The 16,724-nt window shown below is 42.8% G+C and overlaps 1 protein-coding gene across 1 annotated transcript in view; it reads left to right on the top strand.

Moving 5' to 3' along the window:
- UGGT1 (UDP-glucose glycoprotein glucosyltransferase 1) overlaps positions 1-16,724 on the top strand; it is a 96,211-nt gene that overhangs the window by 3,072 nt on the left and 76,415 nt on the right. The window contains 3 exon segments of the mRNA XM_027818659.3: positions 2,633-2,771; positions 14,339-14,421; positions 15,012-15,142. Of these exon segments, the coding sequence (XP_027674460.3) occupies positions 2,633-2,771; positions 14,339-14,421; positions 15,012-15,142 (353 nt within the window).

Below are 16,724 nucleotides of genomic sequence, written 5' to 3'. Positions count from 1 at the left end.
TCATTTTTCTGTTACGTATCAAAACTATAATAAGAGATCTGCCCCATCTTTATGAGGCATAGGAAGGTTTATTTCAAGAACATGAGGGCATGCCTTTACCTGACCAAAAAACAAATGGCATGAGATCTTTAATTGTACATGTGCAGTCTATGAAACCTTAAAAGACAAGGTTCTACTCAAAAGATTCCTCCACAATAAACTCCACAGAACTAAAATTGACTTTGCAAGGAGGAGTTGACCTGAGTGAGATTATAAGTGTTGTTTCCACAGAGTCATCACTGGAATGAGATTTGTTTAACCGTACACTGCAACGATATGCAATAGTTTGGGATAGGAAGGGCCCATCATGTGAGCTTCTGTTAAAGTCCATGGAAGTAGGGGGTTAGACAACAATGTTGACTGTTTACAGTGTGGGAGGAGAAAGCCCAAAGTGAAGTGCTGCAGCAATCTCACATGCTGCCAACTTGGCTACTTCCCAAGTATCCCTGAGGGAAGGGACCCACTGAATCTAACTGGGCCTTCTATGTAATCTTATCTGGCTCCCATCACCCTAGAGTCTGACTTTGGTCAGGACACTAACAATAAATCTCTACAGTTATGAAATGGGTGTAGGATTTTTAATAACCATAAAGAGTCAGAAACTTAGTCTTACACCTGATTTAAATTTGACCAGTTTGTAGAATGCCTTTTTTAGGGCACACTGTATGTGAGGAGGGGTCTCTGGCAGTAAAAATGTAGAATTGATACAGGACGCACAGAATTAGAGGATGAGTAATATAATTAATGCCAATCAGCATGGGTTTATGGGAGGTAGATCCTGTCAAACTATTTTTTGTGCTTTTGATGAGATTTCAACTGGTTGATAAAGGTAATCTGTTTGTAATATACCTAGACTCCCACAGGGCATTTTACTTGGCATACAAAACAATATGGTACACAGTAAATGGCTTAAAAACTGGCTGATAGGTCTCCAAATGTAATTGTAAATGGGAATCATCATGAAGCAGGTGTGTTTCTAGTGGGGGCCTGCAGGGATAGTTACTTAGCCCTATGCTATTTGACATTTCTTCCAGCTCATGGAGAGCAAACATATCACTGATGAAGTTTGTAGATTACACAAATGTGGGAATAGCAAATAATGAAGAGGACAGGTCTGAAAGCATTCTGGATCTCCTGGTATTCTGGATGCAAACAATCAATGTCTTTTAATATGGCCAAATATAAATGTATACAGCTAGGAACAAAGAGTGTAGCTCTTACTTACGGGATGGGAGACTCTATCCTGGGAAGTAGAGACTCTGAAAAAGACTTGGAGTCCATGTCCAGATGAATATCCACCATGATAACCCAGTGAGACACTATGGCCAGAAGGGCTAATGCGGTACTTGGATGCATAAACGGGAATCTTGAGTAGGGTGGGGAGGGTAACTTGAGTTTGTATTTGGCACTGGTGTGACATCTACTGTAATACTGTGTCTAGTTGTGCTGTCCACAGTTAAAGAAGGATTTTAAATTGGAGAGGGCTCAAAGAAGAGCCACAAGAAAGATTAAAGGATTGGAAAACATACCTTATGGTGACAGTCTCAAGCTAAACAGACTGAGCTTCTTAACAAAGAAGGTTAAAGGGTGAACTGATCAGTGTATAAGTATCTACATGGGGAAAGAAATTTTGATAATTGGCTCTTCAATCTAGCAGACAGTAGTCTAACAAAATCCAATGGCTTGAAGTTGGAGTTAGACAAAATTTACATTGGAAATAAAGCATAAGTTTCTAACAGTGAGGATAATTAGCCATTGGATCAATTTACCAAGAGTTGTGGTAGATTTGCCATCACTGACAATTTTTAAATCAAGATTGGAAGTTTTTTCTAAAACATATGCAGTAGTTCAGCAGTTCTCAACCAGGGGTCTGAGGCCTCCTGGGGGGCTGTGAGCAGGTTTCAGGGGGTCCACTAAGCAGGGCCAGCAATAGACTCACTGGGGCCCAGGGCAGAAAGCCAAAGCCCCACTGCCCTGAGCTCTGCCAACCGGGCCTCAAGCTGAAGCCTGAGCAGCTTAGCTTCGAGGGCCCCCCTATGGTGTGGGGCCCTGGGTAGTTGCCCTGCTTGCTACCACCTAATGTCAGCCTGACTTTACATGAAGATAAACCGTTGTTGTGTCACATGTGGGCCATGGAGTTTTTATAGCATGTTCGGGGGGCCTCAGAAAGAAAAAGGTTGAGAACCCCTGCTGTAGTTCAAACAGCAATTATTTTGGGGAAGTTCAGTGGCCTATATTATGCAGGAGGTCAGACTAGATGATCACAGTGGTCTCTTCTGACCTTCAAATCTAGGAATAAATGTGCAAAAAAGCTGGTTATCATGCCCTTGTGTTCCCATGGTTTTAGTCTTGGCTGTAGCTGAGGCGTCTAATCTTACAATCCTTGTCTCCTGTATTCTTAGGTTCTTGGATTTTAAGCCCAGGAAGGACTATTATGATCATCTAGTCTGACTTCCTGCATAACACAGGCCATTCAATTTCCAATAGAACCTGGACTTACATTTTAGGTGGACTAGGACTCTGTACAACGCCCCCTAAACATTATAAATGGAATGTTTCAGAGACAAACTTTATTTCTTTATTTCCCCTCTAGGCATTTTCTATAAAATGGGAATTTTTATTGCACTTCTTGGAATCTGGTTCAGCTCTTCTCTAGCAAAGGCAGATTCTAAAGCAGTGACAACGTCCCTGACTGCAAAGTGGTTGTCAACCCCTTTGTTACTGGAAGCAAGGTAAGCATACGGGCTGTTAGTTTTCATTCACAAATCTGAAATTTAGAAGAATAAAAATGCTAGCTTGTGGTCTAAATCTCACACACACACACACACACACACAGTATAGTAAATCCTAGAAGAGTATTAAATGGTATTTGTCAGCATACCTTAGCAACTAGATGTAAGCACTAATGTGCTGTGTCTAAATCTGTTTACTCAGTTCTCTCCCCTCCCACCCCCCCCCCCAGTATTGTGGACTTGATGAACAGTTCTGCTCTCATGTCCCATTTTTCCTGTGCCTGTGTTAACAGACTGGTATACGGTAGAGGGGAGCAACATTAGTACACCGACCCCATCACTCCCACTGCTGTTTTTCTAGCTAGATTATCAGTGCACTGTTTCCCGCTTCATCATTAGAGAGCTCCAGCCAGTTGAGGCAGCCTGCTTGTCAGCACCTCTGACTTCTGGGCTCTTGCCAGCTGTAGCATTCAGCCTCATAAATGTGTCCAGAGAGCACCTGCTTCCCCATCTGAGCAGTGAAGCTATGCCATGTATTCTCATGTAGTTCTGATTTGAAAATATGCTGGTATACCCATACAGTCTTTGCTGAAAATAAATTAAAGGTGTCATACATTATGTGCTGAATGATTGACAACAGATTGGGTTTAATTCAAATGCATTTTGATATCAAAAAGATGAAGGGAACAGTGCAGGGATGTTAATTTAGAAGAATTTGTGAAGGGAAGAGAGACACCCACCCATTCACTGACCATAAGCACCACAAACAACTAGCACGATCGTGGGTCAAGCTATCAGTGCTGTTTAAGGTCCTTATAACCAAACTTGAACATAAGAATGGCCATATTGGGTCAGACCAAAGGTCCATCCAGCCCAGTATCCTGTCTACCGACAGTGGCCAATGCCAGGTGCCCAAGAGGGAGTGAACCTAAGAGGTAGTGATCAAATTGATCTCTTTCCTGCCATCCATCTCCACCCTCTGACAAACAGAGGCTAGGGACACAATTCCTTACCCATCCTGGCTAATAGCCATTAATGGACTTAACCTCCATGAATTTATCCAGTTCTCTTTTAAACCCTTTTATAAATCCTAGCCTTCACAACCTCCTCAGGCAAGGAGTTCCACAGGTTGACTGTGCGCTGAGTGAAGAAGAACTTCCTTTTATTTGTTTTAAACCTGCTGCCCATTAATTTCATTTGGTGGCCCCTAGTTCTTGTATTATGGGAACAAGTAAATAACTTTCCCTTATTCACTTTCTCCACACCACTCATGACTTAATATACCTCTATCATATCCCCCCTTAGTCTCCTCTTTTCCAAGCTGAAAAGTCCTAGAATCTTCTCATATGGGACCCATTCCAAACCCCTCATCGTTTTAGTTGCCCTTTTCTGAACGTTTTCTAATGCCAGTATATCCTTTTTGAGATGAGGGGATCACATCTGTACGCAGTATTCAAGATGTGAGCGTACCATGGATTTATATAAGGACAATAAGATATTCTCTTGTCTTATTCTCTATCCCTTTTTTAACAATTCCTAACATCCCATTTGCTTTTTTGACTGCCGCTGCCCACTGCCTGGACGTCTTCACAGAACTATCCACGATGACGCCAAGATCTTTCTCCTGATTAGTTGTAGCTAAATTAGTCCCCATCATATTGTATGTATAGTTGCGGTTATTTTTTCCTATGTGCATTACTTTACATTCATCCATGTTAAATTTCATTTGCCATTTTGTTGTCCAATCACTTAGTTTTGAGAGATCTTTTTGAAGTTCTTCACAGTCTGCTTTGGTCTTAACTATCTTGAGCAGTTTAGTATCGTCTGCAAACTTTGCCACCTCGCTGTTTACCCCTTTCTCCAGATCATTTATGAATAAGTTGAACAGGATTGGTCCTAGGACTGACCCTTGGGGAACACCACTAGTTACCCCTCTCCATTCTGAAAATTTACCATTTATTCCTACCCTTTGTTCCCTGTCTTTTAACCAGTTCTCAATCCACGACAGGATCTTCCCTCTTATCCCATGACAACTTAATTTACATAAGAGCCTTTGGTGAGGGACCTTGTCAAAGGCTTTCTGGAAATCTAAGTACACTATGTCCACTGGATTCCCCTTGTCCACATGTTTGTTGACCCCCTCAAAGAACTCTAATAGATTAGTAAGACATGATCTCCCTTCACAGAAACCATGTTGACTTTTGCACAACAATTTATGTTCTTTACTATTGTTTTAACTAATTTTCCCAGTACTGACTCACCGGTCTGTAATTGCCAGGATCACCTCTAGAACCCTTCTTAAACATTGGCGTTACATTAGCTGTCTTCCAGTGATTGGGTACAGAAGCTGATTTAAAGGACAGGTTACAGACCATAGTTAATAGTTCCACAATTTCACATTTGAGTTCTTTCAGAACTCTTGGGTGAATGACATCTGGTCCCGGTGACTTGTTACTGTTAAGTTGCTCAGTTAATTCCAAAACCTCCTCTAGTGACACTTCAATCTGTGACAATTCCTCAGATTTGTCACCTACAAAAGACGGCTCAGGTTTGGGAATCTCCCTGACATCCTCAGCCGTGAAGACTGAAGCAAAGAATTCATTTAGTTTCTCTGTGATGACTTGATCATCTTTAAGCGCTCCTTTTGTATCTCGATCGTCCAGGGGCCCCACTGGTTGTTTAGCAGGTTTCCTGCTTGTGATGTACTTAAAAAACATTTTGTTATTACCTTTTGAGTTTTTGGCTAGCTGTTCTTCAAACTCCTTTTTGGCTTTCCTTATTACATTTTTACATTTAATTTGGCAGTATTTATGCTCCTTTCTATTTACCTCACTAGGATTTGACTTCCCCTTGTTAAAAGATGCCTTTTTATCTCTCACTGCTTCTTTTACATGGTTGTCAAGGCACGGTTGCTCTTTTTTAGTTCTTTTACTGTGTTTTTTAATTTGGGGTATACATTTAAGTTGAGCCTCTGTTATGGTGTCTTTGCAAAGTGTCCATGCAGCTTGCAGGGATTTCACTCTAGTCACTGTAGCTTTTAATTTCTGTTTAACTAACCACCTCATTTTTCTGAAATTAAATGCCACAGTGTTGGGCTGTTGAGGTGTTCTTCCCACCACAGGAATGTTAAAGTTGTTATATTATGGTCACTGTTTCCAAGCGGTCCTGTTATAATTACCTCTTGGACCAGATCCTGTGCTGCACTCAGGACTAGATCGAGAATTGCCTCTCCCGTTGTGGGGTTCCTGTACCAGCTGCTCCAAGAAGCAGTCATTTAAAGTATGGAGAAATTTTGTGTTTGCATTTTATCCTGAGGTGACGTATCCAATCAATATGGAGATAATTGAAATCCCACACTATTATTGTGTTCTTTATTTTGATAGCCTCTCTAATCTCCCTTAGCATTGCATCGTCACTATCACTGTCTTGGTCAGGTGGTTGATAATAGATCCCTGCTGTTATATTCTTATTAGGAGCATGGAATTACTATCCATAGTGTGACAGGGCAAGGCCAGATGGCTATAGAAAAGTAGGTTTCAGAGTAACAGCCGTGTTAGTCTGTATTCGTAAAAAGAAAAGGAGTACTTGTGGCACCTTAGAGACTAACCAGTTTATTTGAGCATGAGCTTTCGTGAGCTACAGCTCACTTCATCGGATGCATAGCATATCGTGGAAACTGCAGAAGACATTATATACACACAGAGACCATGAAACAAAACTTCCTCCCACCCCACTCTCCTGCTGGTAACAGCTTATCTAAAGTGATCATCAAGTAGAGCCATTTCCAGCACAAATCCAGGTTTTCTCACCCTTCCCCCCCCCCCCCCCCCCCCCCCCCACACACACATACAAACTCACTCTCCTGCTGGTAATAGCCCATCCCTCCTTGAAACCTCTCTTTATAATGCGCATGATAATCAAGGTGGGTCATTTCCAGCACTAATCCAGGTTTTCTCACCCCCCCCCCCCACACCCCCCTCCAAAAACCACACACACAAACTCACTCTCCTGCTGGCAATAGCTCATCTTACAATGTGCACAGCAATAATCCAAGTTTAACCAGAACGTCTTGGGGGGGATTTGTAGGAAAAAAACAAGGGGAGATAGGCTACCTTGCATAATGACTTAGCCACTCCCAGTAGTGTAGAAGTCCAGTCTGCTGTTTCGACTGTTTCCGCCGACGTGCACGGGCTGAAATTGTGGAAAAGCAGCATCACTTGCCCCATAACCTCAGCCGTGCAGAACACAATGCCATCCACAGCCTCAGAAACAACTCTGACATCATAATGAAAAAGGCTGACAAAGGAGGTGCTGTTGTCATCATGAATAGGTTGGAATATGAACAAGAGGCTGCTCGGCAGCTCTCCAACACCACTTTCTACAAGCCATTACCCTCTGATCCCACTGAGAGTTACCAAAAGCATCTACAGCATTTGCTCAAGAAACTTCCTGAAAAAGCACAAGTCAAATCCGCACAGACACACCCCTGGAACCCCGACCTGGGATATTCTATCTACTACCCAAGATCCATAAACCTGGAAATCCTGGGCGCCCCATCATCTCAGGCATTGGCACCCTGACAGCAGGATTGTCCGGCTATGTAGACTCCCTCCTCAGGCCCTACGCTACCAGCACTCCCAGCTACCTTCGAGACACCACTGACTTCCTGAGGAAACTACAATCCATTGGTGATCTTCCTGATAACACCATCCTGGCCACTATGGATGTAGAAGCCCTCTACACCAACATTCCACACAAAGATGGACTACAAGCCATCAAGAACACTATCCCCGATAATGTCACGGCTAACCTGGTGGCTGAACTTTGTGACTTTGTCCTTACCCATAACTATTTTACATTTGGGGACAATGTATACCTTCAGATCAGCGGCACTGCTATGGGTACCCGCATGGCCCCACAGTATGCCAACATTTTTATGGCTGATTTAGAACAACGCTTCCTCAGCTCTCGTCCCCTGACGCCCCTACTTTACTTGCGCTATATTGATGACATCTTCATCATCTGGACCCATGGAAAAGAAGCCCTTGAGGAATTCCACCATGATTTCAACAATTTCCATCCCATCATCAACCTCAGCCTGGTCCAGTCCACACAAGAGATCCACTTCCTGGACACTACAGTGCTAATAAACGATGGTCACATCAACACCACCCTATACCGGAAACCTACTGACCGCTATTCCTACCTACATGCCTCCAGCTTTCACCCTGACCACACCACACGATCCATCGTCTACAGCCAAGCTCTGCGATACAACCGCATTTGCTCCAACCCCTCAGACAGAGACAAACACCTACAAGATCTCTATCAAGCATTCTTACAACTACAATACCCACCTGCGGAAGTGAAGAAACAGATTGATAGAGCCAGAAGAGTTTCCAGAAGTCACCTACTACAGGACAGGCCTAACAAAGAAAATAACAGAACGCCACTAGCCGTCACCTTCAGCCCCCAACTAAAACCCCTCCAACGCATTATTAAGGATCTACAACCTATCCTGAAGGATGACCCAACACTCTCACAAATCTTGGGAGAAAGGCCAGTCCTTGCCTACAGACAGCCCCCCAACCTGAAGCGAATACTCACCAACAACCACATACCACACAACAGAACCACTAACCCAGGAACCTGTCCTTGCAACAAAGCCCGTTGCCAACTGTGCCCACATATCTATTCAGGGGACACCATCACAGGGCCTAACAACATCAGCCACACTATCAGAGGCTCGTTCACCTGCACATCCACCAATGTGATATATGCCATCATGTGCCAGCAATGCCCCTCTGCCATGTACATTGGTCAAACTGGACAGTCTCTACGTAAAAGAATAAATGGACACAAATCAGATGTCAAGAATTATAACATTCATAAACCAGTCGGAGAACACTTCAATCTCTCTGGTCACGCAATCACAGACATGAGGGTCGCTATCTTAAAGCAAAAAAACTTCAAATCCAGACTCCAGCGAGAAACTGCTGAATTGGAATTCATTTGCAAATTGGATACTATTAATTTGGGCTTGAATAGAGACTGGGAGTGGCTATCTCCCCTTGTTTTTTTCCTACAAACCCCCCCCAAGACGTTCTGGTTAAACTTGGATTATTGCTGTGCACATTGTAAGATGAGCTATTGCCAGCAGGAGAGTGAGTTTGTGTGTGTGGTTTTTGGAGGGGGGTGTGTTGGGGGGGGGTGAGAAAACTTGGATTAGTGCTGGAAATGACCCACCTTGATTATCATGCGCATTATAAAGAGAGGTTTCAAAGAGGGATGGGCTATTACCAGCAGGAGAGTGAGTTTGTATGTGTGTGTGGGGGGGGGGGGAAGGGTGAGAAAACCTGGATTTGTGCTGGAAATGGCTCTACTTGATGATCACTTTAGATAAGCTGTTACCAGCAGGAGAGTGGGGTGGGAGGAAGTTTTGTTTCATGGTCTCTGTGTGTATATAATGTCTTCTGCAGTTTCCACGATATGCTATGCATCCGATGAAGTGAGCTGTAGCTCACGAAAGCTCATGCTCAAATAAACTGGTTAGTCTCTAAGGTGCCAGAAGTACTCCTTTTCTTTTTTATAGAAAAGTAGTGGGAGATAGATATGTTAGCTCCAGGCTAAACAAATCCCTGGTGCCAGGATAAGTTAATTGACCTGGAGCAGCTGCCATTTAAGACACTTGGGGCCAATTAAGAACTTTCCAGAAGGCAGGGAGAATGCTAGGTTGATAGGGACACCTGAAGCCAATCAGGGACAGGCTGAAATGAGTTAAAAGCCTCCCAGTTGGTCAGGTGGGTGCAGATGTCAGGAGCTGTGGGAGGAAGTTGCGCTGTTGGAGAGACTGAGCAGTACACAGCATATCAGGCACAAGGAAGGAGGCCCTGAGGCAAGGGGGAAGTGGAGCCTGAGGAAGTGGGGGCTGCTGTGGGGAAGTAGCCCAGGGAATTGTACATGTCATGTTTCTAAAAGGTCAGCTACCATAGCTGATACTATTATGGTCCCTGGGCTGGAGCCCGGAGTAGAGGGCGGGCCCGGGCTCCCCCCTTTACCCCCCCCCCCCCCCCCCGATTAATCACGGAGACTGGGAGACAACAGAAACTGTGCAAGGGAGGATAGCTTCTCCTCACCTCCCTCGCTGGCATATGATAATGGCTCAGTAGACTGTGACCCTTGTCTCTAGAAAGAGACTGGTTACGTGGAGGGTCACAGTGAGCCTCTGAGGCTTGCGAAATCCACCAGGAATCGCGGGACCCACGGAGGCAAGGACAGAGCTTTTGTCACAACAGAGATTCTGTGGAACATGTGGATTCTTTTAAGATTTCTATTTCATTTGATTCTACTTATAGTGCCATTACCCCCACCCTCCCGCACAACCTTTTCTGTCCTTCTGATATATTTTGTACCCCGGAATGATTGTGTCCTATTGATTGTCCTCACTTCACCAGGTTTCTGTGATGCTTATTATATCAATAGCCTCCTTTAACATGAGGCGCTCTAGTTCACCCATCTTATTATTTAGACTTCTAGCATTTGTGTACAAGCACTTTAAAAAAACTTGTCACTGTTTATTTGTCTGCCCTTTTCTGTGTCGGATTCTTTATGTGAATATTTCTCGTCTGATCTAGCCCATACTTTATCCTCTTCCATCCTCTCCTCCTGACTAACACCTAGAGAATCTCTATCAATAGACTCTCCTCTTAAGAGAAGTCTCTGTCCGTTCCACGTGCACCTCTGCAGCAGTCGGCTTTCCCCATCTCTTAGTTTAAAAACTGCTCTGCAACCTTTTTAATGTTAAGTGCCAGCAGTCTGGATCCACTTTGGTTTAGGTGGAGCTCATCTTTCTTGTATCGGCTCCCCCTACCCCAAAAGTTTCCCCAGTTCGTAATAAATGTAAACCCCTCCTCTCTACACCATCGTCTCATCCACACATTGAGACTCTGAAGCTCTGCCTGCCTACCTGGACCTGTGCATGGAATTGGAAGCATTTCTGAGAATGCCACCATAGAGGTCCTGGATTTCAGTCTCTTTCCTAACTTTGCAAACTAAACATGATCACTGCGCTTTTTGTAGGTGGGGGGAGGGGGGAAATACTCCCACACACTTGATAGACATTCCTTTGGATAAGTTCTGTGTCATGAATCAACACTTGGTCAGAGTATGACACACTTGTGTTAATGTATTTCCTCCCCCCACCCCCAAGGGTTTTATTTATAAACCTCATGTTGGGGGGGAGAGGGGGGAGGCTGTCATGCCCCCCAGAGGATTCTATGTTAAAATTCCCTTGGACAGAAGCAGGATTGTATCCTGTATGTGTAATGATGTTTGCATAGGCTCAGGTCCTTCAAGCACTTAATAGATGTTTAACTTTACTAATAGGAGTAGCCCAGTTGTTGTCTGCATAAAGTTAAGTGCCTAAGTGTTTGCAGGTTTGGGTATTAGTAACCTGGCCTGGAGAAAAGATTGTTGTATCTTACGCTATCAAAGACTTTTAAATAAGTCACCAAGAACAAAAAAATAGATTTGTGTTTAAAAAAAAGAGTGGAGCAATATGTTTTAAAAAACCTATTCACTTATTAAGTTTTATTTAAAGAATATTTTGAATAGGAACTTTAATGAAACATTTACAGGAAAATGATACAGGTCTATAGGCCCAAAATCTAACCACCTTTCTCTTATGTAATGTCGGTTTTTAATACACATTTATCACCAGAGTCTATGGACATGAAAGTCCTTATAACATTTAGGAATGCCTAACTGTTTAAAAAGAAATATGCCAGGAGTATAGTGCTCCTGAGAAATTCTCCAATAAAAAAATCAATTGGCCCATCAAAACAGGAAAACTTTTTAAGCAAGGAAACAAGTTATTAATTTAAAGCTTTTAAAGAGCTGTTAAAAACACTGGGGGTGGAGAGGGCCTTGAAATTAAGAGAAATACCGTGACAAAGGCATTTTAAGAAACAAGATTAAGTGTAGTTGACACAAAGGATGGTACAGTATGTTCCTACCTCAGTGCATATAAAGCTGAGACTAAGCCCTTCAAAGTCTAAACAAAATGAGGTTATTGAGAAAGTCCCAATGGTAAAGTAGGTATTAAATATTCTGGATACTAAAAAATCTGTGTTCTATGGGTGGGAGATAGTAAAGTTAGGATCTTCATTACCTCACTTTAAGATTTAATGGAATCATCAGAATTGGAACCTTGATAGATTATTCTACAGCTTAATAGGTCTCTTGTCAGGAAGCTGTTCCTGATTTTCTGGCCAAGATTTTTTTTTTAAAAAAGGTACCTGAAGTTAGATTCCTAAATAAGTATTTAAGAGTTTGTTTTAGACACAGTTTGCTCTTCGGGTTGCTAAAAATAGGATGGAAAATGATCCCTGCTGGCACTGATTTAGTATGTTTTGAAGAAGCGGTCTGGTGTCCATGCATTTTTATACTGATCATAGCTCCTGAAGGAAAGTCTTCGGCTGACATCAAAACCAGTTTGGCCTGGTTGGTAAACAGGATGCCATAACCAGGAGCCCATCTAAAGTAGGGGGGAGGGGAGAAAGGTGAATTGAGATCCACTCTAAGAGCAGGTGCTGGGCCTGTCACTAGGGCTATGTCTATACTACGCACCTTTTAGCGACACAGCTGTACCGCTACAGTCGTGCCACTAAAAGGCGTGCAGCGTAGCCGCTGTTTGGCGACAGGTGAGAGAACTCTTCTGCTTGACAAAACTTCCATCCCCAACAAGTGTCGGTAGCTTTGTCTGCAGGAGAGAGCTCTGTTCACATTGGCGCTTTTCATTGGCAAAAGTTTTGTCGTTCACAAGTAGGGGTGGGTGGGTGTGGTTTTTTTGTTTTGTTTTTTTCTCCACACCCCTGAAGAAGAGTTTCATCATTCAGGTTCCAGTGTAGACAAAGCCTTAGAAAGCATGTCCATGGAGAGAGAGAGATATCTCGAAAGGTACCGATGAGCCTGAACCATGTGATGTGTCTGCATAACAACGCTTATACAAAAGACCACATTTACACCACATCTACAGTAGGAAATTAGGTCAGTATAACTAGGTTGGAAAAATCCACACCCCTGAGTGACGCAGTTAAACTGACCTACCCCTGGGTGTAGACAGTGCTATGTAGACGGGAGGATTTCTCCCGTTGACACAGGTACTCCATCTCTGCAAGAGGCAGAAACGGAGTACCTCAGCTGACAGGAGAAGCCCTCCTTGAGATAGGAGATTAAGTGGGAAACAGACCGAACCAAAAATAAATATTTCAAACACTAATGAACACCTTCAGGATAAGTGATCATTATATCTTAAGTGTTTGATGAGCAGGCTTCTGCACTGAGCTATGGAGTGATGTTAATGTGGGTGAAACTATAGTGCTGAATCCTCCCTCCAGTTTGATTTACTGAAACTGGTATAGTAATTTGCTGCACAATTGTTCTCAAGAAGTTCAAATCAGGATTAGCTCAAAATAGATGGAAACTTGGACACAAATGGCTATCCTGGTTAACTTGCTCTTTATCTTATCCTGTCGCTACTTGATTTCATAGTCAAAATAAATAAACCCCTGGTGTTTGGAGCACATAAAACTTTTCATATTAGAAAAAAATCTAGCTACTTTATTGATCATGACTGTTAGGAATGGTTACAGGGCTATTGAAATAGGGGAGATTTAAAAAAAAACAACCCACGAAACATTCACATAAATATGTCCTGTAATTCACTGTATAAATGGTTTTTCCCACAAATATTGCTAGCTCAGACATAAAAGGGATAGATTGAAACCTCAAGTTATGTACACTTGGGCATTTTAGTACTTGTGATTGTGAGGGAATTATAAGTGCTTTACAAGCATCCTCTCCACCAGTGGTTCTCAACTTTTTCAGACTACTGTTCCCCTTTCAAAAATCTGATTTGTCTTGCATACCCCAAGTTTCACCTCACTTAAAAACTACTTGCTTAGAAAATCAGACATAAAAATACGAAGTGTCACAGGACAGTATTTCTGAAAAATTGCTGACTCTCACTTTTATCATAATTATAAAAAATCAATTGGAATATAAATATTGTATTTACATTTCAGTGTGATACTTGAGCCTGTTTTTCACTTGTGAGCCTTGTCTGAAGCCCAAGCCAGCGGGCTGAAGAGTAACTTAGCTTCACGGGGGCCCTGGGCATTTGCCCTGCTTGCCACCTCCTAATGCCGACTCTGCACTTGCAGTCCCCCTAACTCTCCCACCCCCAGGGGCTGCAGCCCCGAGGTTGAGAAACACTGATCTAGATGAGTTGAGTACCTACCCCCTGGAAGACCTCTGCATATCCTCAGGGGTATACATACCCCTAGTTGAGAACCACTGCTCTACACAATTCTATCAATCAGCCTTACTTGCAGCAATCCTTCTATTTCTAGCTTCCTTCCTAGTAATGATGTTTGTTTTTCTTATATGGGCAGACATATGCTAGGGATTAAACGTGCTGTAAAAGCTAACAATTTCATAAAGCACTGTAATTTAAGGTAAACTTCATAAAACAAATTCTACTGAAGATTTTCCCCCTCTCTGTGCAGTGAATTTTTAGCAGAAGAAGGTCAAGAGAAATTCTGGACTTTTGTCGAGGCCAGTCAAGAAATTAGATCATCAGATCATGGTGGTAAGATTCTGTAAACCCTTTTCCTTGCTTGATATTAATCAGCATAGATGAAAAGTAAGCAAAAATGTTTTACAATGTATGCAATCACAGAAAAATGGAACATAAACTATCTATATGACTTAGATTGTGATGGGAACTGTGACCTGAACAGGGCAGTCAAACAGCCAGTTGATTAAAGCCAATCTATATGTGCTAAAACTGATTTGTCAGGTTGTGCCATGACAAGAAAATATTGTAAATATTTTCTTTCCTTTTGTGTTTGGGAAAAGTAATTTTGTAATTAGTAAGTAGCTGGCAACTTAACTATATTCCCATACTCCTCAAGTTTAGGCCCTGATCCTGCAGTTGCATCTAAAGTTACATGAACTCAATGCAGATCCAGCTCTAGAACTGGGCTCTAAAAAAGACAGGAGTAATGCTTCATATTGTTTAGTGAGATTGGCCCTTATTATTTCAGGTTTTAACTACATAATGATCCTATGTACTTTTCATAGTATAGGTTATTGTGAAAACCCATGATTTACAGTTAAATGGCCCTCTTCTGCAGTAGTCTCACATGGAGGTTAATTGCTTGTGCTCTGGCTTTGCAGGTAGTAATTATTCCTCTTACCATGCAATGCTGAAAGCAGCTTGCCAGAATCTGTCACCACTGCAGCAGAACTTGTTGAAGTTTTCCCTGTCTTTACGTTCCTACTCTGCTACGATTCAAGCCTTTCAGCAGGTTAGTACAAAGCAATGGAAGCCATCCAATGACTGTGTTTCATAGGATCCAGGAAGGAAGTAGCTACTTCAGCTACCTACAGACATTAAGTTTGTGGCTCAGATAATAAAAATGATGAAGTAGTTTGATACTTGTTTTCAAACTAGTAAAGGCCTCCATTCCATGTCATAGTCAAACCCTAGCTTGTTTTGCAAAAACAAAAAGTACTTTTATACTTCAAAAGTAATTAAACCACTTTAAATATTTTGATGTGAAATGAATGGAGATCTGAAGAGGGGAAAAGGGGTTTGTACCTTGTTTAGCTTCTTTCAGATGGCTTAACATTTTTAAAATTTGCTGCTTACTTTTACTTTAGAAATATTAATGTAAATCTTCACTGTTTTGCCAGAAGTCTCCCTGCAAGGCCTCAAAGATACATTTTACAAATACTCATATCATTAATATTCTCATGTGTATATAGAAGTATTTTTATCACAGCACAAACTTAACTGTGACCCAGGGTTTTTTTCCTTTTGATTTTGGCATCTAATTCCTTTTTAAATATTTGGGCTTTGTAAGTAATGGGGTAGATAAGTGTATAGTTGCCTCTAAAGGTATGGCTACACTATGAAATTAGGTCAATTTTATAGAAGTCAATTTTTAGAAACCGATTTTATACAGTCAATTGCGTATGTCCACACTAAGCACATTAAGTTGGTGGAGTGCATCCTCACTACCGTGGCTAGCATCGACTTAGAGCAGTGCACTGTGGGTAGCTATCCCACAGTTCCCGCAGTCTCTGCTGCCCGTTGGACTTCTGGGTTAAGCTCCCAATGCCCGATGGGGCAAAAACACTGTCGCAGGTGGTTTTGAGTACATGTCATCAGGCCTCTCTCCCTCCGTGAAAGCAACAGCAGACGATTGTTTTCTGCCTTTTTTTCCTGGGTTACCCGTGCAGACGCCATGCCACGGCAAGCATGAAGCCCACTCAGCTCACAATCACCGTACGTCTCCTGGGTGCTGCTGGCAGATGCGGTACACAGCAGATTGCTACACAGCAGTAGCTCCTTGCCTTGGCAGCAGACGGTGCAGTAGGACTGATGGCCGTCTTACATCTCCTGGGTGCTCCTGGCAGACCTTGGTGAGGTCAATCAGGGGCGCCTGGACAGACGTGGCTATTCTCCTCTTAGAGCACCGAATGGGAGCCAGAGACTCCAGGTCATTCTCTTCTTTAAGTTTCGTCTCATGGAGATTTAGTCCTGCCTGGAATACCATGTGAGCTGGAGGCTTCTGCCTCTGGCTGCTCTCCCAGTCGGCTGCACCGTGCAGTCGCACCTACCCCAGCCTACCCCTTGCTTCCATGGCTCAAAGCCTGGACAGTAGTAAGGAGCAGTTCAACTATAGGCTGAGCAAGTGCAGAATGGTGGTAGAATGTGCCTTTGGACTTTTAAAAGCTTGCTGGCGCTGTTTGCGGACTAGGTCAGACCTCAGCGCAATCAACATTCCTATTGTTATTGCTGCTTGCTGCGTGCTCCATAATATCTGTGAGAGTAAGGGGGAGATGTTTATGGCGGGGTGGGAGGTTGAGGCAAATTGCCTGGCG

The sequence above is a fragment of the Chelonia mydas genome, chromosome 9 (genome assembly GCF_015237465.2).
Source record: "Chelonia mydas isolate rCheMyd1 chromosome 9, rCheMyd1.pri.v2, whole genome shotgun sequence".
NCBI lineage: Eukaryota > Metazoa > Chordata > Testudines > Cheloniidae > Chelonia > Chelonia mydas.
Note: the sequence above shows the minus strand (reverse complement) of the source record. Positions and strands in the feature narration are given on the sequence as shown.